The 26,045-nt window shown below is 36.4% G+C and overlaps 1 protein-coding gene across 4 annotated transcripts in view; it reads left to right on the forward strand.

Moving 5' to 3' along the window:
- Positions 1–26,045, forward strand: part of RGS5 (regulator of G protein signaling 5) — a 187,747-nt gene that overhangs the window by 108,512 nt on the left and 53,190 nt on the right. Inside the window, exon 1 of one of the 4 annotated variants that reach the window (XM_032161125.2) lies at positions 18,188–18,404. The exons of the other annotated variants lie outside the window; for them this stretch is intronic. Coding sequence (XP_032017016.1) covers positions 18,361–18,404 — 44 coding nt within the window. The 5' untranslated portion in view covers positions 18,188–18,360. Of the gene's footprint in view, positions 1–18,187; positions 18,405–26,045 lie in introns of those variants that run through there. 4 annotated transcript variants of the gene reach the window in all.

Genomic DNA, 26,045 nt, shown 5'->3' on the forward strand with positions numbered 1-26,045 from the left:
ATCTAATGCTGCTGTTGATCCGACAGGAGGCGCAGTTTAGGCAGTAATACTCACTCACCTGCCACTCACCTTCTGGTCTGTGGCCCGGTTCCTAACAGGTCACAAACTCATACTGATCAGGCGGCCTGGGGGTTGGAGACCTCTGAGGTAATATATTGAATTTTGGCCAAGTAAGTCCATCATTATTTCTCTGGTTCCTGAATAAAAAATTGAAAACAGCTGTATTGGCAACTGGCAGATACCAGACATTGGATATCTGACCAATTGAGTAAAGATCATTATTATAGAAAGGGCCAAGTGAAAACCTATGGAATCTCTATTTTCTACTATGTTAGTAAATCATAAGAATACTGGGTTTCTGGGAGAACTGTAGAGGTTAGCCTCATCATAAAAGTCTTAAAAGATGTAGAGATGTTGACAGCTCTTTTATTCTAATTTAAGTCACATGGTTGGCCTATGCAAAATGATCTTAGAGAATGACTGTAGATTATACACTTCATCAGGAAGCAACTCCAATTGCAGCTGCTGTTCTAGATATAGTAACTTTACTAAAATAAATCAGCACAACTCCCCAATAAGTGGCATGCAGCTATTGAGCTGGCAAATATTTTTTTCTTTATACTAATTTGCAACAAACATCAGAAGCAAATTCTTTTTATCTGCTATGACTAAAACTTCATAATCTTGTCTTAAGGCTACATCAATTTGACTGCCTTCTGCCATAATACACTCTATGGAAATTTTATTTATTTATTTATTTATTTATTTATTTATTTATTTATTTATTTATTTATTTTTGAGATGTAGTCTTGCTCTGTTGCCCAGGCTGGTGTGATCTTGGCTCACTGCAGCCTCTGCCTCCTGGTTCAAGTGATTCTTCTACCTCGGCCTCCCAAGTAGCTAGGACTACAGGTACACACCACCATGCCCAGCTAATTTTTGTATTGTAGTAGAGATGGAGTTTCACCACGTTGGCCAAGCTGGTTACAAACTCCTGACATCAAGTGATCTGCTCACCTTGGCCTCTCAAAGTGTTAGGATTATAGGCGTGAGCCACCGTGCCCGGTCTCTACAGAGATCTTAATTGTCTTCTTGTTCCATACAACATTACACTGAGGAAAGAGGCTGGCTGATAGCCATAAAAGGTATCATTTTGCATACATATGTACAAATGGTGGGAAGGGCTGACACAGAGTGTCTCCTGATATAATTCACCAAAAAGAACCTATTAGTTTCCTACTACTGCTATAACAAATTACCACAAACTTAGTGCCTGAAACAACACAGATTTATTCTCAGAAGTCTAAAATGAATGTCACAACAGGGCTGTGTTCCTTTCAGAGGCATCTAGAAGAGTGATTACTGGACTTTTTCAGCTTCTAAAGGCTCCTTCCTTTCCATGACCCCTTCCTTGCACCACTCCAAACTTTTACGTCCATCATCAGATCTCCTTCTCCTAATTCTGATCCTCCTGCCTTCCTCTTGTAAGGACCTTGTGATGACATTGGGCCCACTGAGATAATCCAGGTTAATTTCCCCATCTCAAGATTCTTATTCTTAACTTAATCACCTTTGCAAAATCCCTTTTACCATATAAGGTGACATGTTTACAGGTTCTTAGAACTAGGGCATGGACATCTTTGAGGGCGGGGGGCATTATTCAGACTACCACAAGAGCACAGCATCAATTCTGTGGCTTGTTATAGAACTGGTCCCGTGGAAATATCGGATGGACTGAGTTTGAAAGTCACCATAAAGAATCAAAGAGCTAGACTTTTTGAAACTGTCAAAGATGTAAACGAGAGGAAAAGAGGAGCTACTGCAGATGGAAGGAAATTCATAAAATATGATGACTAAGTGCAACACACACATGATTCTGAAATAGAAAGTATGGATACTTAGTAAAATTTGAATGGAGTCTGTGGATTGGATGAGTGTTATATCGATATTGAGAGAAAAACATATGATTATTTTAACAGATGCAGAAAAAACATTTAAAAAGGAAAAGAACTCCTACAACTCAATAAGAAAAAGGTACACAACCCTGTAGAAAAATATAGAGAATAATTGAACAATTTACAAAAGAATATTTAAATGTTCAATATGTACACATAAAGGTGCTCAACTTCACTTGTTGCAGAGAAATGCAAATTAGAACCCTGATATAATACCACTAAACAAGCAAAGGAATAGCTAAAATTATAAACAGTATCTAGTGTTGATTAGAATGTAGAACAAGTGAAAGTTTTACAGATTGCTGATGGGAATGTAAATTGGTACAGGCATTCTGAAAAACTGGCGGTATCTACTAGAAACCAAATATATACTCCATGTCCCAGCACTACCAATCCTAGGTATATGTAGCCAACAGAAATGAGTCCATATGTTCACCAAAAGACACATTCATAGAAGCAGTATTCATGATAGCCAAAAATTAGAAAAACTCAATGCTTATAAACAATGTAATGAAAAATAAATTGTGGTATAGTCACAAAATTACAGTAATGATTTTCAAGCTTTTTGGTCCCAGGACATCTTTACTTTTTAAAAAAATCATTGCAGAACCCAAGGAACTTTTGTTTATATATTTTATATTTTGTTATATCTGTAGCATGTATTATATGGGAAATTAAAACAGAAAATTTTGAAAACAGGAATGCATGAACATCATCTACTTATCATGTAGCCTCTGGACAAGTCCACTGTACACTCATGAGAGAATTAGAATGAAGAGACATATTATACGTTACCATTTTATAAAAATGGTTTAGATCTTGTGAACACACTGGAAAAGGTTGCAGGAACCTCAGGAGTCCCCAGATCACATTTTTTATAATCTCTGCTTATACAACAATGAAAATGAAAAAACTAAAAGATGCAAAAGTATGGGTTAGTTTCCCAAGCTTCATGAAGAGGCCTGACACAAAAGAGGACATACTATATGATACCATTTATATGAAAATAACCAGGACCAGCAAAACTAAACTATGCTTTTTACAGTCAACGTACTACGAGAATAGGACAAAGAGGGAGAACAGGCAGGGCTTCTGGGGTGCTCTTAGTGCCGTTTCTTAATCTGGGTGCTGGTTGTATGAGTGTGTTAAATTTGTGAAAATCCATAGAGCTCTCCACTTGTAATTCTTTTCTGTATGCATATTACACCTCAATAAAGAGTAAGGCAAATAAATAAAATATAATAAAAATGTAGTGAGATGTTGATCTATTTACTTTACTGAGAGCCATAAATTCTATCCAGGTAAGAGTCATTGAGTTTGAGAATTCCAGTCTCCCAGCAACAAGCTTTGACTCCAGCCCATCCCTCTGGCCCTCATGCAATTATAGACAATAGCTTGGGTGTAGAAGCACTACCATAATCTGCTTCTTGATCCCCAGCTGTTTCCCAATTATATCTTCACAATACATACATTTCTTCCTTTTGTCAGGTAGAGAACACTTCTTAGAAAATGCTGGAGAATATCCTGAGTCAATCTGTTTGTCTTTTACCATAATCCCATTCCTTAATCTCCTATTTTCCCATCGTTTCTCTCACTAATTTTACCTTGGGTAAAGGTTCCTAACCTTTTTTATGCCACAGACACCTGGGGAACGTAGGTGAAGCCTGTAGACTCTCAGAATATTTTTACACAATTTTTTTTTACTATTTTCTATATTTTTTATTTTTATTTTTACATATTTTATTTTGCATAAAATAAAATGCATAATGGACATAATGCACAGAAAAAAATAAATTGAAATATAGTTGTGAAACTATTAAAAACACATGATATAGGTGTCTGTAATTCATGTAAATTAATATTTAAGATATGCAAAATTAATATCTAGCAGTGGATCTACTAAAATTTAAAAAATAGTTTTGAATGTAAATGATATTTTAAGATATTTGTAACAACTATAATGTGATATGAAAATATCTGTGAATTCTGTTGGTGACAAATTACAAATATCCATCTGTGGGTTTGTTGGTTCTATATTTATAATTATAGGAAATGCTAAATTTCAGTTAGAGGTTAATGAAAAGAAAGATATTATTTTTCCCTCATTCAAGTTCACATATGCTTTCAGTTTTATCAACAGGCTCTCAAATCACCTGAGACACGTGGAGCCCTGATGAAGAACTCATGGGTCATGCTCAGCTTTTCAAACCTGCATAGCTCCAAATTACGAGACGCTTAGTTCGCTTGGGTTGCAGGATATGGCAAAGCCATATTACCCTTTTTTTTTTTTTTTCAGACAGGTCACTTTTAGCCCAAGCTTGTCTCTATTCCAGGCATGATAAATGGTCAACACAAATCCACATTATAAATAGTGGGTTCCTCATGGCTCCATGTCCTACCTCTTGCGTCCAATCAGTTCTGCAATTTAAAATCTGTTACTCACAGTACCGTAATCTGTGTACCAATTTTCTCTCTGTTAGTTTACATTCCAAATAATATAAATCCCAATTCAAACAGTGTTAACAAATAAGAAGATTTAATAAATGTGGATTTGTGTTGACCATTTATCATGCCTGGAATAGAGACAACACCACAGAGTTGATCTCTGATGAGACAAAATAAAAAATGTTTATTTATGGATCTTATTGATTTATTTCCTCCACAAGACAGTGGGGGAAATCTGTGAAGGCTGGAGCCCATCTGGTTTGTGACCTTTGCACTGTCACTTTTCACATGGTTAAAATTTCCCGGGCCAAGAGGTTTCACTAGTCCCACTAGGCTGCAAGGGAATTGGAGCTCAAATGGTTCCTCATGTCCCCCTCTCTTGCCTTTGCAAGTCTTCAGGATAGCAAATCCTCCCTGGCCCCTGTGCACTTGGCAGCATTCGACAAGGGGATGAGATGGGGTAAGGAGTGCTCTTTCTGGGTTCCTTCCCGACTTCCACATTAGCACAGGTAAAGCTCTAAGAAGTCCTGGTGAAAAAAACTGTTTAATTTTGTTTTAAACACTGTTTCTAAGCTTATTTGGCAAGAAACCCACTAACATCCTACAGAATCAGTGCTCCACTGAACATGCCTTTGGGAGGCCTTCATTACATGACTTCTGCCTGACTCTGGCAACCTTTTTCTCTAAAAAGGTTTAGGTGTCTGCATATAAGAGTGTGTATAAAATTTTTATTTTATTTTATTTTAATTATTATTATTATTATTTAAATGAATAGACACGGGGTTTCACTATGTTTCCCAGGCTGTTCTCAAACTTCTGGCCTCTAGTGATCCTCCCACCTTGACCTTCCACGGTGCTGGGATTACAGGTGTGAGTCACTGTGCCTGGCCTAAAAATTTTAAATGTAGTTTGGATATAACCCAAATGCCTAATAATTCCCTTAGGAAACTGAGGGAAAGAAGACTGGAGAAGAGATTTCAATTTATTTATAAGATTAATTTGTTTTCTATTGTTTGCTTTCATTCTGGCATGGAAGAGTTAACAGCTCCCTCTCGCAGCTGCTGTCTTGGGTAAAGGTACTATTCCTTGTGGTCCTCCTATTCTCTAACTACACTTTTGTAATTTGCTCCTTTATAAGTAAACCTTCTTCCAATTATCCTAATTTGAGTGTGCCATCTGTTTTTCCACTGACACATTGGTATTGCATGTTTACTATGGGACAGAAAGATTCTAGGTACTTTAGATAAGTTAAATCATTTAATCTCAAAATTTAGCTACATCTATTAACTATATCTTATAGATGAAGTGACTGACATCAGAGAGTTTGGATAACTTGCCTAAGGTCACATAGCTAGTTAGCAACATGGGTTTGGAGTAAACTCAAGCAGCATGGCTCCAGAATACTTGCTTTCTACCATTATACTATGCAGCCTCTCAAATAAATGATTTTGACTATATACGATGAAATACATGCAGCATTTACAATGAATGAGATAGATAAATATGAACCAACATGGGTAGATCTCAAGAATCTAAGGTTGAGGCAAAAAGAAAGCTTCAGAATCATTCCATTTTATGTATATTTTAAAATAAATACACAAAACTAGCTTTAGATTGTTTATGGATATATATGTGTGTGTGTTTGTAGTAAATGATAAAAGGTTATTTGAAGGCAAACTAAATGCATTATAATGGTTTTCTTGATAATGGAGAAAAGTGTGTCTAGGGAAGAGAACAAAGGAGATTTCAACTTCACCTATAATGATTTCTTTGTTTAAAACCACCAAGTAATGAAGAATCATGGAAAAAACGACGAAATTTGGCAATTTTTGATTCTAGGTCATGAGTACATGAATGTTTGCTATATTACCCATTGCACTAAAGCAAACACTTTTTAAAGTTCAATTCCAAAAAGCAAATAGCAACAATAACACAAAAATTAAAGAAAAAGAAATGTGAATAGTAAATAGAAGGTGAAGGCATGGAGATTAGATATGGAAAAAATTCTTTAAAGAACTTTGGCCATAATGGGGAGGAGAGAGATAGAGGGAGCTGTGGTTGGTGGTAGGGGTGAGATTAAGGGTGGGTTCTTGAAGAGAGACTGGAGCATAGTTGTGTGATCATGGAGAATGAGCCTGAAGGAAGGCAGAAACTGAGGATGAAGAAGATAGAGAAAGATTATATAGAAAGGAGCAAGGCCCTGTATCTGTGAGCAAGGGTATATGTATGTAGTAATAGAAATGTGAAGGTGTTCGTTTCTGAAGGATCCACCCTGAAGTGAAGTATGGATGTGGTGCAAGGCTTGAGGAGAAGGTATGAGATAGTCATTTCAGCAAGTGGGAAATTGAACTTAGTAGAGCAACCTAGTAGAATTTCTGGGGAGAGCCAAGTACCCATTTGAAGTTACTGATCACAGATTTAACATGAAATCTGTCTCTCCTGTGTGAGAACCTATGTGATTCTCTTCAAGAACGTTTAGTTGCTTGGTGAAATTAGACTCAGGTTTTGCTGTAAGAATACACTGGAGAAATCAGGAGTCAAAGGAGTGTTTGCAAGAGTAATCATACTTTAGTACCATGGAGCCCAACCATGGGACTGAAGTAGGGAAATAAATAGAAGAGGGATTTGAAGACTGGTGAGAAAGTAGAGTTCAATCGATTGATTATCTGATGAAGTCAAAAGATTATTTTAATGGGGTTACTTGATCAGTTAATCTCAAAGAATAGGAGACGGTGTCAGAAAACAGAAGGTTTGGATTTGAGATCTTGCAGGTGGAGAAGTTTCTGGTAATGATGAAATTCTGAGTGAATCATTGGTGGAGTGACGCAAAGCTAATTAGAAATGAGTGTTTTTAAATCCATGGTGGAAATGTCAACTGAAGGGAGATTCAGGGTGGCTTTCCCCTGAACACAGATGACACAGTGAATGGAAGATTGTGATCCTGCAGTTGAAGTTCTTGGAGCGTAGGAGGAAAAACCAGGAGGGAGAAGTTAGTTTTGTTTTATTTAGCTTCAAACATGGATTAAATAAACAAAGAGTTTTGTTTTCCTTGCATAACCAGAAGCCTGGATGTAGGCTCTCCAGGCTGATAACAGTAGCCACATAATGCCAATAGCCTCCTTTTATCCTTCCTCTAAACCATCTTTAGCTTGTGGCTTTTGCCCCCATGCTTGCTGCCTGATGGTTATCAAGATCCATCATCAAGTTAGCATTACACTCAGCAAGAATGGAGAGGAGAGGGACAAAATGAGAGAGCCAGCTGACTCTTCCCCATTTCAAGTGAGTTCTTGCGAATTCTGTCCAGTATTTTATGTTTACACCGCATTAACTAAAATCATGTGACATGGCTAATCTTAGCTTCAAGGGAAACTTAAGTTTTAATTTTTCCTTTAAACCTGGGCATATTTTTGCTCCATTCAAAATCAGTTTTCTTTTTTTCTGGAAAAAAGCAAGTAATGTGTAGCAACTAATAGTATCTGCCATGTGTTATATCCAAGACTTGAGTTTTAATGGATAAATTAATTTTGTGAAACCAAGGAGGCTTGTTAATCTGAAAATAACTATGTACAGCAAAAGGAAGACTAAATTATTTTTTGATCCTGAGATCCACAGGATACAAGTAAAGAAAATTAAAATTATATTTATTTTTTCTTATTTGGGCTACAGTTCAATTTCATTGAAGTCCAGGAAGTGGTAGAAATCAAAAGAGAAGAAGAAAAAGATAGGGAGAGTAAGCTAATTCATAAAGACACAGATATAGGAGGGCCAGTGATATGGATATAAGAGAAAAAGGAATTGAAACAAAATAGTGTGAGATTAATAGTTGATGAATAGTGAGGCTTTACCTCTGCAGGTGCCTGAGGTAAACAGAGACATAATGTAGGATGATGTTGATCCCTAATAGTATATTGGAGGAGGGTGTATATCATTTTGTGGCTGTGGTCTAGATACTTAAGTTAGTGGTGTATTGGCTCCCAGGATAGCTGTCCCCTTGACTTACATGCAGAACAATGAGGCAGCTATAAGGAAGCCTGCTCCTCAGGCTTCACTAGAGCTAAGATGCTGTGTGTCGGTGGCAGGCATGCCCAGCACAGTTATGGAGGTTGTGTTCTGCACAATAGCACACAGCCAAAAGAGGTTGGTTATCTGATGAGCCAGCGCCTGTGCCTTGGCGCTTTGAGAATCAAGCCATGTACTTAGGTGTTTTGTCCACCTTGAAGAGCCTTTCTTTTCTAGTTCTCATTACGACAATATTTCCAGGCAATGCTATGATATTTGTGGGTATTCCTATTTATTTAATTAACTTACATATTTTTTTCAGTAACGGAGATTTACTTATACAGGCTCTCCAGCCTACATGTTTTGGGGGACCCAAAGACAAATAAAACATGTTCCCTATTTATCCTCAAGAAGCTTAGTGTATACCAAGGAAATAAGACACAATAGCTGTAATCACCCAGACTCAAAGAGCCCCAGCATGTTAGAAATGGAAGAGAACTTAGAGGCCATCTATTCAAATCACTCATTCAGATACGGGAACCAAAACTAAATAAAAACATTTGTGAAGAAGGAGATTAGGAATTGCAAGACTAATCCTCAATCCAAAATATGTTTCTTATTTTGCGGAAAAGGAATTAAGTCTAAGACATTTTGGCTCAGAAGGATCAGAAAGGACTTTGTTTTTAAAATGTCCTTCAGTGCTACATTGGATAATATCTGTAGTGAGAACATGGACTTACAGAATGTTCTTCCAACAGAAATTATTTGTCGGGGGAGGATGCTGTTCTCCAGGGAAAGGGACAGCTTTTTTAATGGCCACTACTGACCTTGAGGATAAATACAACATTAGAGTAATTATACCAGAAAAGCAGCTCCATAAAACTATGTTGACTGTTCTTTTTAGAGACAGAGTAGGACTCCTTGTTTATAAATATTATCCAGAGGCAAAAAGCATGGAGCTTGAACCCAACTCCATCCTACTTCTCGTATATCATATATGGTGAGAGATTCCTGGAATTTCCATTAGAATCATCTTATTCTTTTTTTTTTTATTATTATACTTTAGGTTTTAGGGTACATGTGCATCATCTTATTCTACAGTTGAGTGGAGTTTGGATACAGTGAGGCCACCCCACAGAGAAAATTCTGTCAAAACATTCAATAATGTAACAGAATATGAGTTTTCCAGTCACGATTCTGTCATGAACCAAGCAAAAAGAGCTAGTGAGAATCCTTCTAAACTTCTATGCCTTCACCACCTCCTCAACTAAGAAGGACTTAACCAAAAAAGCCCCCAGACCCCTCACATTTTGTTTCCTTAATAAGTATTCTTAGAATCATCATTTTATTCATTTTCTTTTCACTTTGTCTCAGAATGGACCTACACATTTCCAAACCTCAGCCTTCCCACTCCATTCACTCTGCTCACATTTCATTCTCTTATTAAAAATAATTAACCTTATGGCTCCTTAAGTTAATGTATCATTTCTCTCCTTCCAATCACCCTTAACCTCCTGAAAAAAGAAATCTTTACTCATTGCTTTAACTACCTCAACTCCCATTCACTAGCAAATTTCTTACAAATGGAGTTCTGCGCCCACAACTTCTCTGACATCATGTTCTTCAAGGTGTTTTTTCAGTCAATCAGCTTAGATAAACCTGAATCAAACCTTACCCATCTCACTCCTGTTTACTCCTGGCTTAATTCAGTATTCCTAAATGCTCTTAGCTTGGGTCTTCCATATGCATAATCCAGATTTAAACTATTCATTCCCCCACTCCATTCTCCATATTCCAACCAAGACACCAACGTATGACCAGGTTCAAAAGCCAGTGTATAGAGTAGAGCCAGGCATAGCCAACGTAGAGACCTGACTTTCATGCAGTTTACCTTGGGAGAAAACTCTTACAGGAGGTAATTCCACATAAGATGAAATCCTAGACAGAAATTAAAAGCCATGAGTAAATTCAGTGTCATGGAAAAAAATTAAAAAAAAAAAAGACAGGTAATTTCAATAGCGAATTTTTGTTGAGTGCTCATTGTGTGTAAGGCACTGTTATAAATGCTTTTAGGTATTGTCTCCTTTAATTTCACTTTATAGAAAATACCGAGGTGCTCAAATTTTAAGTAATTTGCCCAGTGTCACAGAAAGTGATAGAACTATAGTTTGAATTGAGATACTTTCTCTCTTTCTTCAGTCTGTACTCTTAACCCCTATATTCTACTGCCTCCTAAAAAGTCACTGGAATCCTTTAAAAGTGTTTAAAAAAATTTCAAGGCAATTAAGCCAGGCCATTATATCCATAAAACTAGAACAAGAACAGTTATTCAAAAGAATCAGATACAAATCTTAGAAGTAAAATGTATAGTCATTAGAATGTTTAATTCAGAAATAATTGATAATTCTTTAATAAGAATAAAGACATACAGCCTGGTATGGTGGGTGGCTTGAGCCTGCAAGCCCAGCATTTTGGGAGGACAAGGCAAGTTGACTGCTTGAGCCCAGGAGCTCGAGACCAGCATGGGCAACATGGTGAAACCCTGTCTGTACTCCAAAAAATACAAAAAAAAAAAAAAAAAAAAAAAATTAGTTGAGCATGGTGGTGCATATCTGTAGTCCTAGGAACTTGGGAAGTTGAGGTGGGAGGATGACTTGAGCCTAACAAGCAGAGGTTATAGTGAGCTGGGATTGCACCACTGCACTCTAGCCTGGCTGATAGAGCCAGACCCTGTCCCCTCCCCGCCCCCACCCCCCCCCAAAAAAAAAGAATAAAGACATACAGAAAAAGAAAATTACAGTTGTAATCTTAAAACCAATATCATACTTATTGAGGAAACACTAGAAAATGTCCACTAATATCAGGAATAAGGCAAAAATATGCCCTTCTCAATATTGTACTATAGATGTTAGATAACATAATCAAAGAAAATCACTTAGAGGCATAAAATTTGGTAAAGAAAAAGAAAACCATCTCTTTTTTGCAGAAGCTATGACAGCAAGCCTCAAATACCCTAGAAAATTGACAATAAAACTAACTTGAACAATAATATAATTCAGTGAGGTATCATAATATACACTTAATAAGAAATTAATTAGAGGACATAATGGCAGAGAAAATCCCATTTATAATAGAAGCAAAGAAGATTAAATACTTAGGGATAAACTTAGCAAGAAACTTATAAAACCAACAAAAGGAAAATTATAAAACACTCTTGGCAGATACACAAGTAGACTCAAACAAATAGTAAGATATTCCTGTCTTTGGATAGGATGACTTAATGCTATAAAGATGTCAGTTCTCCCTAAATTCATTTATAAATTTAACACAATCCTAATAAAAATTTCAACAAGCTTTTTTAGGGAATAAAAGACTTGATACTAAGGTTCAACTTGAAAAGAATGAACATACATGAATACCTAGACATTAAACACTACCAATCTCGCATAATTAAAACAGTATTCTACTGGTAATCGAAAGGACAAATATACTGGTGGAAAAGAATAGTTCAGAAATAGACTTAAGTACACGTGGAAATTTAGTGTAAGATATTCTGTAATTTCAATTTGTATTTCTTCTTTTCACTCAGTTATTTAATAGAAAGTTTTTGAATTTCCAGGAGGAAGGGCCTTTTTGGTTTTGTTAATCATATCTAATTTTAATTCATTGCAATCATAGAACATTTTTTGTAATATTTCTACTTAATTGGACTTAAGTAATTTTCTTTTTGAATTGTTATATCCTAATTTTCTGTGAATATTTCATAGGTATTTGGAAGAAGTTAGATTCTCTATTAGCGGGGTGTAGAGTTTGATATGTATCCATAAGAAGTATATGTGAGTGTGTGTGTGTGTGTATGTGTGTGTGTTTGACCATAATACTTATTTTTTGTCTTCTTTCTTGTACTGAGAAGAAGGCATGCCAGTCTCTGATTATTAGCATGTTTCTATGTACCAGAAAGGTAGTTGCTGTGTTATTTTGTGCAAAAATATTTATATTTAATATTTCCATTTTAAGTTGTGGCTTTTAAGCCTTAAAAAGTATTTACCTTTGTTATATTCAATACATTTTGACTTGGATTTATTGTCTGTCAGGTTTACTTCTCTTGCTTTCTTGTTGTTTATGTCAATTATACCCTTGTCCATTTCTTTATTTTTAATCTTTCTAAATAACTTTGTTTTAGGTATGTCCTTTGTATACAGAATATAGTTAGATCTTACTTCTGACTTTTTTTTTTTTTTTTTTTAATGGGGATGGAGTCTTGCTCTGTTGCCCAAGGTTGGAGTGTACACTATCATAGCTCACTGCAGCCTTGAACTCCTGGGCTCAAGTAATCCTCTCCTGCCTCAGCCTACTGAGTAGCTGACACTACAGGCATGCACCACCATGCCTGACTAACTTTCTTTTCTTTTTTTTTTTTTTTTTTTTTTTTTTTTTTTTTTTTTTTTTTTTTTTTTTTTTTTTTTGAGACCGAGTCTCGCTCTGCCGCTCAGGCTGGAATGCAGTGGCGCCATTTCGGCTCACTGCAAGCTCCCCCTCCTGGTTGCACGCCATTCTCCTGCTTCAGCCTCCAGAGTAGCTGGAACTACAGGTGCCCGCCACCATGCCCGGCTAATTTTTTGTATTTTTAGTAGCGACGGGGTTTCACCGTGTTGCCTGGCTATCTTTCTTAAAAACTGTTTTTGTAGAGATGGGGTCTCACTTTGTTAACCAGGCTGGGTTTTATTTGTAAGCCTAACTAAAACTTCTCTTTTAATGGAAAATTTATGCACATTTACATTTATTGATATAACTTATATGTTTGGTCTCAAAATTCTGTCACACAATATTGAATAATTATGTGTCTTTTATGATTTTTCTATATGTCTCTCTCTATGAACTGTTTATTCTTTGTTTTTTAATATTTCTTTTTTATTTTTCGGTATGTAGGAAGATTTATATTTCTGTTCTAATGGTTACCTTTGTACATATACTTTTCTTAGTGTCTTTCATCTTCTGTTTTCTTATTTAACCTGTTATCTGGTTTATCCAATTTTATTGATATCCTTTAACTGCTTCTGCAACAATCAATGATCTAATTCTACTTTTCTTCTTTCTCCCATTTTTAGTTTCATTATTTTTATAAAGAATTCTTTGCACACCAATATTAAAAAGCCAGATAGTAAAATTGTTTAAAAAATGGGAATATACAACTAATGGAACAAAAATTACAGTGGCCAACGTGTATATGAATAGAAGCTCAAATTCCCTAGTAATTAGAAAGGCACAAATGAAAATGACTTGGTATTTTTTGCCTGTCACTGGAAAAAATTAAAGACTGGCAAGTGTTTCATATTTGGGAAAATGAGGCTCTCATTTATTTCTGTTAGGAGTCTAAATTGGTCTGAATGTGTGATAATTTTGTACTGTTACACCTCTCAGCTGTCCCACTTTATGAACTACATTATAGATAAACTAGTCCGGGGGCATATACAGGAATATTAATTTAAGTACTTTTGCCAGAAGCAAACAATTAGAAATGACCTAAATACTTAACAATGGGTCTATAAAGAAATTCAATTATATTTGCATATGATAGAATTCTTTCCAGCAATTAAAAAGCATAAACTAGAGGTATAGACTTTACACTTCCTATGTTAGTACTGATGCTTTTTAATCCTGAGCAATTTCATTTCCATTTATATGATCAGAGGGTTTCTCTTTGAAATAGCAAAAATTATACCACTTATCTCATGCTTTTGCTGTGAGAATTAAATGTGTAAATATATGAAGTGTTTTAAAAAGTGATGAATACATAGAAATTATTCAATAATGTTAGTTGTCATTATAAACTAAAAACAAAAACAAAAAATCATAATCTTAAATAACAAAAGATGCAGATTATATTTATATAAATCAAAACACATACCAGTAATTACTATATACTTTTTATGAATTCATATTGCCTTAGTTTGTGCTGCTATAACAAAATACCTGAGACTGGGTGCTTTATAAACAAAAGAAATTTATTTCTCGCAGTTTTGCAAGCTGGGAAGTTCAAGATCAAGGTGCCAGCAGGTTCGGTGTCTGATGAAAGCTGCTGTCTGCTTCTCCAAGACGGTGCCTTGTTGCTGTCTCCTAACATGGCAGAAAAGCACAAGAAAATGAACCCCCTCCCTCAAGCCCTTTTATAAGGGCTCTAATCTCATCCATGAGAGCTTTGACCTCATGGCTTAATCACCTCCTAAAGGCCCCACCTCTTAATATTAACACATTGGTGATTATTAAGTTTTAACACATGAATTTTGGGGGAAACATTCAGATCATAGTACATATGTATATGAGGACATTACAAAATGACCTGGAAGACCGTACACAAAAACTTAACAGGTACTGAGTGTGATGAAAGGGGAAAAATAATGGACATGAGAGTCCTCTTTTTTTCATTAAAAAAATAAAAAGGCAACATAAACTATATACTTTTAATGAATCCATATTGTCTTAGTTTGTGCTGTTATAACAAAATACCTGAGACTGGGTACTTTATAAGCAATGGAAATTGATCTCTCACAGCTCTGGAAGCTGGGAAGTTCAAGATCAAGGTGTCAGCAGGTTCAGCAGGACTATATTTAATATAAAGTCCAGGGACTTTAGTTTTATCCATTGCCTCTTTATTTCATTAAATAAAAAAAGGCATGGAAGCAATATCACAACCTATTGACAGTATATATTTCTAAGTGGTAGAATTATAAATTGAGCTTGCATATGGTTTAAAACATTTAGCAGAAAGACAGAGAAATCAAGCAACATGAAGGTGAAGACCTTGCCTCTGTTTACTCCATGTGCTCCTAGCTGGCTTTAGGGTGAGACTCTTGTTGTGAGTAGGGAGATTAGTGAGTAGACATCTGTTCACCATGGATCACATAGTCCAAGAGGTCCCCAAATTGGAAGTGATAAAATGCATCTCAATAAATATATTGCTACTAATAGTTAAAATAAAGACACTTACACATGATTTAAGGAAATGAATTAGAGATGAATCAGAGCAGTTGTGTGGACAGGAGATCCTTTTCATCTGATGAAAACGTTCAATGTCTCTCACTGCTTCCACTTGCACGGCTAACTCCTGCCTTCTGTAGAACTGTAATATCTGGTGCTTTGGAGCGCAAACCCCTGTGGCATCCTCCAAGGCAGATGGATATCTCTTTGAAGCACCTCCCTGAATTCCCTCCCCTGTTTCATTAGGTACCCCTCCTAATCACCTCTTTTCACATTCCATGAAGAAGTGGTTGAAATCTTACTCAGAATATGATGGCTTGTTTCTCTTTCTCTTTGCTATTACAGATTTGTACCTTTTTCATATATTTACTGTCATTTCTGAGGGATTCTCAGGACGGAAAGGAGATTTAAAAATAGTTCTATTTATTTTTTCAGACTTCAAATTTATTTTACATAGTAGGCTCTCTCCTTTTTTTTTTTTTTTTTACTGTGGTTAAAAAACACATAACACAAACTCTATTCTCTTCACAGATTTTTAAGTGTACAGTACAGTATTGCTAACTATGGGCACAATGTTGTACAGCAGATCCCTAGAAATTTTTCATTTTGCATAACTGAAACTTTATACCTATTGAAACTTTATTGAATAGCAACTCCATTTCTCCCATTTCTAACCTCTAGCAACTACTATTTTACTTTCTGCTTCTAGAGCACACTCTTTTACATACTCTCTGACTATCCCATCCTTACAAAGTTTTAAAAACAAATAAGTGTTGGATTTAATATTATTTCTATTGAATTTTACATTTGGGGTTCTAGTCCATCTTTTAGTAAATTGAGATAATTTTTATTCTTGAATAGTCCATCACATGAACTCCTTTGGGACAGTCAGAAACATGCTTCGATTTTTAGCCCTCACCAAGACATCACCCTCCATTGCTCTACGTTAAACTTGGGGGTTTTCTTTTCCATATTATTATCTCCTCAAGGCCCCTTGGTATCAAATAATGATTTAGAGTCTTGTCACAAGGAGTCTCTTCTACTGGTTTTATATTCCCATTATTAGATTTAATAGTCAACAACAGTGTCCATATGTCTCAAAAATGATAATTGATTTGCTGATGTTTACTCAGTCAGTAGATGGTGGAACTTGGACAGTTTGTAACTCATTCAGTATTTACAGATGTCTATGTGCCTGACATTGTGCTTAGTGTTTGGAAGGCTGAGGCAGGAGGATTGCTTAAAGCAAAGAGTTCAAGACCAGCCTGGACAACAAAACTAGACCCTGTCTATTCAAAAAATTTAAAAACTAGCTAGGCATGGTAGCAAGAGCCTTTAGTCCCAGCTACTTAGGAGACTAAGGTGGGAGGATCGCTTGTGCCCAGGAGTTTGATGATGCAGTGAGCTATGATCACGCCACTTCACTCCAGTCTCTGGTCTGGGTAGCAGAGCTAGACTCTGTCTCAAAAACTGTGTGTATGTGTGTGAGTGTGTGTGTGTGTGTGTGGTTTAGAGCTACAGCTTTCAAACTTCTTTGATTATGACCCATAGTAAGAAATATAGTTTACCTGATGACCCTGTGCATACTTACATGTTGATAATTAAAGTCAAAATTTCAGAAAACAATACTTAACTTTTTACATTCGATGCACCTGGATATTTGTCTATTCTATTTATTTCATTAAAAATGTCAGGTCATAATACACTGCATTGACTTTACAAGCCAGTAACGGATTGATCAACCATTGCCTAAAAAGGGTATATAAAGAGGGAGTCATTTAAAACAACTAATTTCAGATAACAGATGAAATTATGAGAGTACTCTTTAATTCCAAATTCAGAGTTTTCTTACAGATTATTCAGTGCCACTTTTTTTTAAGCTTGGACTCATGCCTACCTTTTAGGCATTTACATTTACAGATTAACTTATGAGCACCTTGGGCCCCAACAACATAAGACACAATTCAGGTAAATTTTGGTAAATATTCCTTGAGTGATAGGAAGCAGGAAATGTTTGAAGGAGAAGGAAAGACAAGCCTAGGCAAGGATGGCTACGGTGGGGAGGTACAAAGAATTACAAAGCATTAGTCATCCAAGCAAAGAATAATCAGAAGACCACTGACAATTAACAGAGTTCACGGATAATATCATTATACTCAATCCCTACTAAGATTTAGGTGTTTGGTCTCCCAGATCACTTTTTTAGTACCTTCACAGACATATGGATTCATAAAGAAGATATAGTAATTATTCATATTTGTTATGATTTATATAAACAGTAATCTTGTCTCTCAGCTCCAGAAAACCTTGCCTGGTGCTCCCTGAAGGCTCACAACATCCCAGCCAGGCCTCCATCACTTACTTATAATGTGTTTTAGGGTCTTGAGGGCAGGGAGCTTTCTCTTTCTTCTCTGAATTCCTAGCATCCAGCTGAGTGCCTGGCACTTGGTAAGTATTCACATACACATTCCTTGAATTCCCTAGATTTCAGTTTCCTTCACTGTGAAACAAAGTGGGCTAAACGATCTCCAGGAGCCCTTACAGTCCTAAGAATCTATGACTTTGACCGATCTGAAGTGGTCCAAGACACTTTGCTTCACAGGAAGCTCACATCTTCCCTGTGATTGGCCTGAGATTAGGAGTTCAAACAACCAATGACCTGTGCACAGTTTAGGGCCTAACCCTGCCCTGGCCGATTAGCAAGAGAGTGTTGTGATAAGAACAGATGAAAGCCTTATGCCACAGCAGTGCCTGTAGCAGAGAAAGGATTCCCTCCTCCACCTCAGGGCCCACTGCTGCTGCTCTCCAGCCTGCAGTTTCCTCTAAGGCCCTGGATTGGCTGGAAGAGCAACAGAGGGCTGGGAAAGAGCTTCTATATATACCTCAGGAGGAAAGGCGTCCCAGACAGTTTTGAAGTTTTCAAAGACTGGCACTGCTGTTAAGAAGTTGTACTTAAAGCGGAGGAGCTAAGTCACCTGCCAAAATGTGCAAAGGACTTGCAGCTTTGCCCCACTCATGCCTGGAAAGGTGAGAACCAAGTTATTTTTGTTTAAGAGATGCAGATATGGAGAATCTTTACTCAAGGGAGGCTGCCCAGGGGTAACAGAGGTATTGTAGTTTGTGGCTACGCTGAGGTGAAACAGGTGCTTGACTGTAGACTGGGTATTATCTCTTCTCTGTAAACAATATAGAGATTTTGAAAGATCCAAGCTAGGAGATTAATACAATGTAGAGTATTTCATACATCATTTAATATCCAGAACATACTTTCCTTCAAGGAGATGCCTATTCTATAAGTCCTTATTTAGAGTAAAAACTGTATGGTTAAGGATATAGATTCCAACATTGAACTATCTAGATTAGAACCCTGGCTGTACTACTTACTATTTATGTGGCTTTGGGCAATTTATTTAACCTCTATGTAGCTCAGTTTCCTTATCTGTAAAATGGAGATACTGAGAGTTCTCTACCTCACAGGCTGGTTATGAGGACTGAATGAATTAATATACATGAAGCACTCAGAACCATGTCTGGCACCTAGTAGACTGTATAAATGTTAATTTTTATTAATGTACAGGGACTAGGAGAGGGAGGCAAGTTTGCAGTGAGGAAGAGGAAATTTCCCATTGTTCTTTGTTCTCTGACCTCATTAGATAGAAGTAGCTGGATGGCTAGACAGAGAAAAAGCCCTTGGGACACAGGAGTTATTTATTAGCTAGCATTCTTTTTCAGATAAATGCATCAAAATCTTTGAGGCTCCCTGGTTGTCCGTAGGCTGGACAATATTCTGGAGAGAATCCTAGGTATCTAGGCTAAGCAAATAGAAGAACAAATATCTTACTTGTTCGAAAACTTACCCCAACCATCCTCTCTGATGGAGAGAAGTAGGGATGTTTCTACTTTTATTGAGAATGGATTTGATTACATTGGGTTTGATCCCTCGTTATTTAAAGTAAATAAAGAAGATCCTTGCACAGATGTTCAGCCCTAAAGGCATTAGCAGTGTTTGTCTCGGAAGATTTTATTGTTTAATGGGCCATCTATGACTTCTGTCTCTCACAAGTTCAGGTCTTCTTTTTGATGCCTTCCACTCTAGAAATAACCTAAAAATAATTTTTAAGGAGATAACATTGTAACATATAATTTTTTCTCCCAACAGTACTATCTAGTAACTGAATATGAAACCTCCAGGGAGACTTACTCTCTGAATTATGGCTTTCAAACTTTTTTTTATTATGATCCATAGTAAGAAATATAGTTTACCTAATGACCTTGTGCATACTTACATATTGATAATTAAACAAAAGCATAGAATATTATTATTGTTTTTAAATTTACATAAAAGAAACTTGTAGCTGTTAAGTTGTAGAAGTTAGATTGTACCTAGGGGATCAATATTGTCTATTGTACCAACCCTGGGTAAGAGGATAGGTTTTAAAGGTGGATACTATTTATTGCTATTAGCCTGTTCTTTCCTCTTACTTATTATATAGAAAGCCTAAGAAATAGGGAGAGTTTTCTATGTCTTTCCAGAAAGGCACATGTCTAAGACAATGTATAATTATTTCCTTTGGCATTTTTGCAACTATGAGAATTGCAACTTGACTTTAATGGATGTTTTAGCCTACTTATTGTTTGAAATTCTGTACTGTTATGTAGTGAATAAATCTTACCTTATTAACTGGCAAACAATTGACTTTAGAATGATTGTAACATCAGTTTGCCAAGCATTTTGTGATTCTATGACACATTGCTTGGCATTTGGTGAGAAATCAATAAAATTTCTGTTGAAAATTTGCCAGGTTAATTATTTTGCTCTATGTTTTCTCATAAGTATGCATAATATTCACTGAGATATATGGATGGAACATTTCTTTCAATGATTCCTATTACTGTATTATATCTGATTCACTAGCAACATTAATATTGGATCACTTTATTTTTTGATGCACAGTAAATTCTTATGGACCAGGATATAACTCATGTTCATGTAGAATATTAAAGAGTGGTGAGTGGTAAAGGAGTGAGCTTTTTTCCCCATAGATTCACTGAGTCTTTTATTTATTGGGATGTGGTAGAATACTGCAATTATTGTGAGCTATTACATATTGTTTCATAATCTGTTCTCATCGTAAATAGGGTCATTGTAATTTCTAATTACCATGCTGCCTGAAAAGAATGTTTTGGAGAAATGGAATTGTGGAGCTGTGAAGCTGTTAGCACATACCCATGGAAAGGGTCTAACAATGTCTATTCTAAGGGGAAAATGATACTTGAATAAATGCTTCCAAACCTGCCTTCCATGGCTCTATTATCTGACTCCCACCTTCCTCCCCCACACAGGCTCCTGTCTTTGAATTTCTTCTCTCCAAGCCACAAAAGGAACATGGATATGCTTCAATGCTTAGACAAAAATATTTAAAAATTCATATAAAATAAATTAGGGCAACAAATACACATTATGAAAAATGTGCTTTAAATGAAAAGCTCTGCTGAAGAGTTCAGTTCTGACTTCCATTTGGCATTAGAAATATAATTCAGTTTACAAAAATCTGAGTAGCATATCATTATTTATCAGAGTGGAAAGAGTACTAGTTAAGGAGGAAGGTGCAGACTCAGTTTTATCATTATCTGAATTTGTGTCCCTGAGCAAGTTATTTCACTTTCCCAGGACTCTATTTGCTAATTTAATACGTAAAAGTTGGATTCATTGTTCTCTAATATGTTTTCGAGTTCTAACCTAATGTAAACAAAGTGAGGTACACTTAGTCTCAATGACTACTAAGAGATGTGACTAAAGGAAAATTTTCCTATTTTTCTATAAAAGTTTGAGAGCAGGTGGGGCATGGTGGCTCGTGCCTATAATCCTCACACTTTTGGAGGCTAAGGCAGGAGGATCCCTTGAGGACAGGAGTTTGAGGCTGCAGTGAGTCATATTGCAGCACTGTACCCCAACCTGGGTAACAGAGCAAGAGCCTGTCTCTAAAAATCAATTAATTAATTAATTTAAAATAAAAATAAAGTTTGGGAGGAATGAAGAATCAAATAATGAAAAATAATCAAGGACCCAGCCCTGTGCTGAAACCACTGGGCCATGGCAGAAGGAACCTGCTCAGTGATTCTAATGCTGATTTATAAGAAAGCAATTATAAGAATAATTTGCTTCCTGTAAGGGGAATTGTTTTTGACAGCAACTCTTTATTAACAAAGAATATAAAATAAACTTTTTTTTTAACAACAAGAAGAGAAGTTTTTTTCCATAAGATTAAAGGGTGGAATATATATAATGGGTAAAGGTATCCAAAATCTGCCACATAAGGTAAGAAAATTTCAACAATTAACAAAGATTCACTTTTCCATGACATGTAAGGAGAAATCTAATCCTAGAAAATATTCCTTTCTGAATGTCCAGGGAAGCTTTCAGCCAAAGTCAACTTTGATATATTTGTATAAACTATTCTTTATTTATTTAGATTTTTAAGACTATTGCTTATTGAAATTTTAAGTAGGCCTCGCATACTTTTATATGTTTAAAGAGGCAAATAATCCAAACATTTGGGCAATGAATAACCATAAGCACACAGTTTCTACCCTCTGGCATATTGAAACCTATACTATATGGGTGAGAATCTTATGCTGTCAATGAAAAAGAAAAGAGTCACGTCAATTTAATATCTTATTTTTACCCATGATTTTCAAGTTTGAATTTTAGGCTTCTTTTGAAAATTTATTTTATTTTCAGAGTCTGTTGAATTTCTCTAAACAAGTTTAAATTTTAAAGTAAATATTGCTCTTTGGGAAAAGATGAATGTATTATGAAACAAAAAGTGTTACTATGGGCCAGGCACATTACTCCTGCCTGTAATCCCAGCACTTTGGGAGGCCAAGGTGGGAGGATCACTTGAGGCCAAGAGTTTAAGGCCAGCCTGGGCAACACAGGGAGACCCTGTCTCTAAAAACAAACAAAAAAACAAAAATAAAAACACCACAAATATTAGCCAGGCACAGCAGATAGCACCTGTAGTGCCAGCTATTCAGGAGCTGAGGTGAGAGGACTGCTTGAGCCCAAGAGTCTGAGGCTATAGTGAGCTATGATTGCTACTATTGCACTCCAGCCTGGGTGACAGAGTGAGACCCCATCTCTGAAAAAAGAGGATTATTTAAAAAAACTGAAAATACTAATAATTGAACTGGTTGCTTTATGTTATGATGACAACTTTGATTTTTAGGCTTAAAACTGTGTGCTTATGGTTATTCATTGCCCAAAAGTTTGGATTACTTGTCTCTTTAAATATATAAAAGTATATGAGACCTCCTTAAAATTTTAATGAGCAACAGTCTCAAAAATCTAAATATCATCATAATATAAAGGAACCATTACAGTTATTAGTATTTTAAAGAGCTACAAGCCCTTTGCTACTCTGGGTGACTGGCATAGATCTGATTTCTGTTTCAGACTGAAAAGGCTGCTAAGGGTATAATGTGTTTAATCCACAGTTCACACAGGGGCTTTTGGCCATCTCAAGGGTGTGTCAATGCTAGGAATTTCAGAAGCCATAGGAAGTAAATGGGAAAGGTAATTTTCAAACATTTATTATTTTTAAATTTATTTTAAATTTTTGTTTTTAAAAATTTTGTTTTTAAAATGTATTATTATTTTACAAAACAGTCATTTTTTCCCCCATGTTCTCTGATTTATGTGGGTCAAGTGTGGACAATTTAGAATAGAAAGGCAGCTAATAAGCAGGACTACTAATGAACTAATCTTCTGAGGTTGTTAAACCTTTAAAAGCACTAGAGTGAGTCAAGGTTCCTGGGTTTTCAGGATTAATAAATACAGACTTTTCCAAAGGCATAAGCACATCCTTGGGCTAATTGCAGAGAAAAGGCAAGCACCAAGTGAATTAAAGACTGGCAATTAACTTGAACAACTGATAGCTCAATTGGAATGAATTGAGGACCATCAAAGAAACCTGAGAGAGGTCCTAGCAGAGCCTCTGGTTGGGTTTAGGATCATGCTTGTTGAGAATAAGTATGAATTTCAAGCTTACTTACTATACCTGATATTCTAGAGATATCATTGAAAACATTGTAGTGAAACTTTAGAATGTTAAGAAAGTGAATGAACTATTTAATAAAATTTGGAGGGGGATCACTAAGAAAAACATTTGTTTTGATTCCTAATGATGAAACAATATCAGTGATTTCTCTAGATTGCCTTTCAAACCTGTGTACTTGCCTTAGGCATATGGATGAAAGACCCATGCCCTGCTCCCATGGAAATTTAAGCCCAGTTAGGGGGATAAATAAGAAAAAAATTAATGCTCAGTGTTGCAATCCACTATGAAGGAATATATCCATAAAGTGCTAAGAAGCACAGAAGTTGGGGTGGTAGGCGGGGGCCCTAGAGCTTTTGGTGGGCAGGGAAGAATTTACAAGGTTACAAGGATGATGCTTGAACAAAGTCTAAGAGGGCAGAGGAGTTAGCCAGGTCTAGACAGGAAGAGGAGAGAGAAGGAAGGCCATCTAGGCCAAGGGGACAGGCCTGTGTGTGCAGAAACCCAGAGATGGGAGGGCGCAGCCAATTTGGCTGATGTTATGACATCTATGTACAACCTGTATTATCTGTCAGAGGCCAGCAAGGAGGGAAACCACTGAGTTTCTAACCACAGTTAACCTCCTAGGCAGCATGTCCTGCATATGGTTCTCTGGGAACTTCTCCAGTGCTCATTTGTTCCCAACTCTGAGGATGGAAGAGATTTATTCAGGGGAAAGATGATCCTCCCCGTCACCTAAATGATTTTATTACTAAAAGGATAGACTGTATTTGGTACAGTAGGCACCAAATAAACATTTGATTGAAGGAATACACGAATGAATTTACAGCAAATAGAGACAAGAGCACTTCTAGGACAGCTTCGTGTTTTCTCTGCTTTCCTTGGGTATTGGGGAGACCAAGAACAGTATCAGTGGTGACATTTTAGGCCACAATCGGAAAAAGAGTATGTGTTGCTCAATAAAGAGAGGTACCTGCTATGGGAGAAGGGGAGTGGGGATTAGGAGAAAAAGAAAAGTGAAGGAGACTGTCTGCATTTCTGTAATGAGGAAAGCCTTGTTAAAGAGGTGAGTCTTCTTTTGGCTGCAATGATGGTATCCCTTAGGTGAGCTCTAGGAAATTGTACTGCCTGGGCTGTTCCTCATGCAGTTACTGTTGAAGTTTCTTTAGTGAATTACATTCTGTATTCCAGCTAGTTGCCCCTTTCTATTCTTTCTTTCATTGAGTCTAGGTTATGCTGAATCGCCAGATATCAATTCATAACACTTTTAGATCCTAGAATCTTACGTTTTGAAACATCCCTGAAAGGTTATCTGATTTGTTTCTCCTTCTCTAGCAAGGACTACACAATATTAAGGGATAGATGGTATCTAGGGAGAGAGTTTATTTATGTCTCTGGAGCCAGTGTTAATGGTTTTTGTCTGTACTGCTGGCCAGAGAGCAAAGGGGCTAAATTTTAGTTAATTCAGTCAGGATCAATCATTAGTAACAGGAACCAGAATATGGCTGGAGGCCAGGAGATAACAGTTTCCTATCTCTTTCCCCCCTTAAAGTTCTAATCGGTTCTCAGATAACATTGCATCTGCACTACTTTGAAGACTGAGTCACCCAGAGGATAAAAACAGTGAAAGCCTGATTGTTTCTAACCATCGGAGGAAGTTACTCTTAAGATTACAGGATTCAGGAATAGGAAAGAAAATGTTCACAGTAAGGAAGGATGTGAGCTCATCGTCTCTCCCCTGCCTCAAGACCAGCACTTGAACTGCAGTGTGGTGAGGTAGAAAGAACAGTGCTCATAAATTCACCTCTATTTCTTCCTTACTGTGTGAACTTTGGGAAGTCAAGAAACCTCTCTGAACTTCATTTTCTCAGAAGTGCTAAAAGAAATAAATGAATATTATATTTAAGGTGACTAGTTTTTAGTAGAAGGACCCCTATTAAACAATTATTTTCCTTTTATCTCTCTTTTCCCCTTTGTAGGCAGTGAAGGAAACATAATTTAAGTCAGTCAATTATGTGCCAAGGCCTTTGATAAAACTTACTCCTTTTTATCCTTCCTCATCATAACCTCATCTTTTTTTTTAAAAAAAAGATAAATTTAAAAAATGGTACAGTATTTAAAAAATACTTTATCCATAATTTTTTCAACATATATATATTTTAAATTATTATTGTTACTTTTGTTTCAGTAGTTTTTGGGGTGCAGTTGATGTTTGGTTACATGAGTAAGTTCTTTAGTGATTTCTGAGATTTCAGTGCACCCTTCACCCAAGCACTGCACACTGTAGCCTATAGGCAGTCTTTTATCCCCTATCCCCCTTTCACCCTTGCCCCCTGATTCCCCACAGTCCATTATATCACTCTTATTCATTTGCATCCTCATAGCTTAGCTCCCACTTATAAGTGAGAACATACCATATGTGGTTTTCCATTCCTGAGTTACTTCACTTAGAATGATAGCCTCCAGCTCCATCCAAGTTGCTGCAAAAGACATTATTCCATTCTTATATACAACATGGTATATGTATGCCACATTTTCTTTATCCACTCAGTCACTGGTCGATGGGCACGTAGGTTAGTTCTATATCTTTGCAACTGCAAATTGTGCTGCT

The sequence above is a fragment of the Hylobates moloch genome, unplaced genomic scaffold (genome assembly GCF_009828535.3).
Source record: "Hylobates moloch isolate HMO894 unplaced genomic scaffold, HMol_V3 SCAFFOLD_8, whole genome shotgun sequence".
Classification (NCBI taxonomy): Eukaryota; Metazoa; Chordata; class Mammalia; order Primates; family Hylobatidae; genus Hylobates; species Hylobates moloch.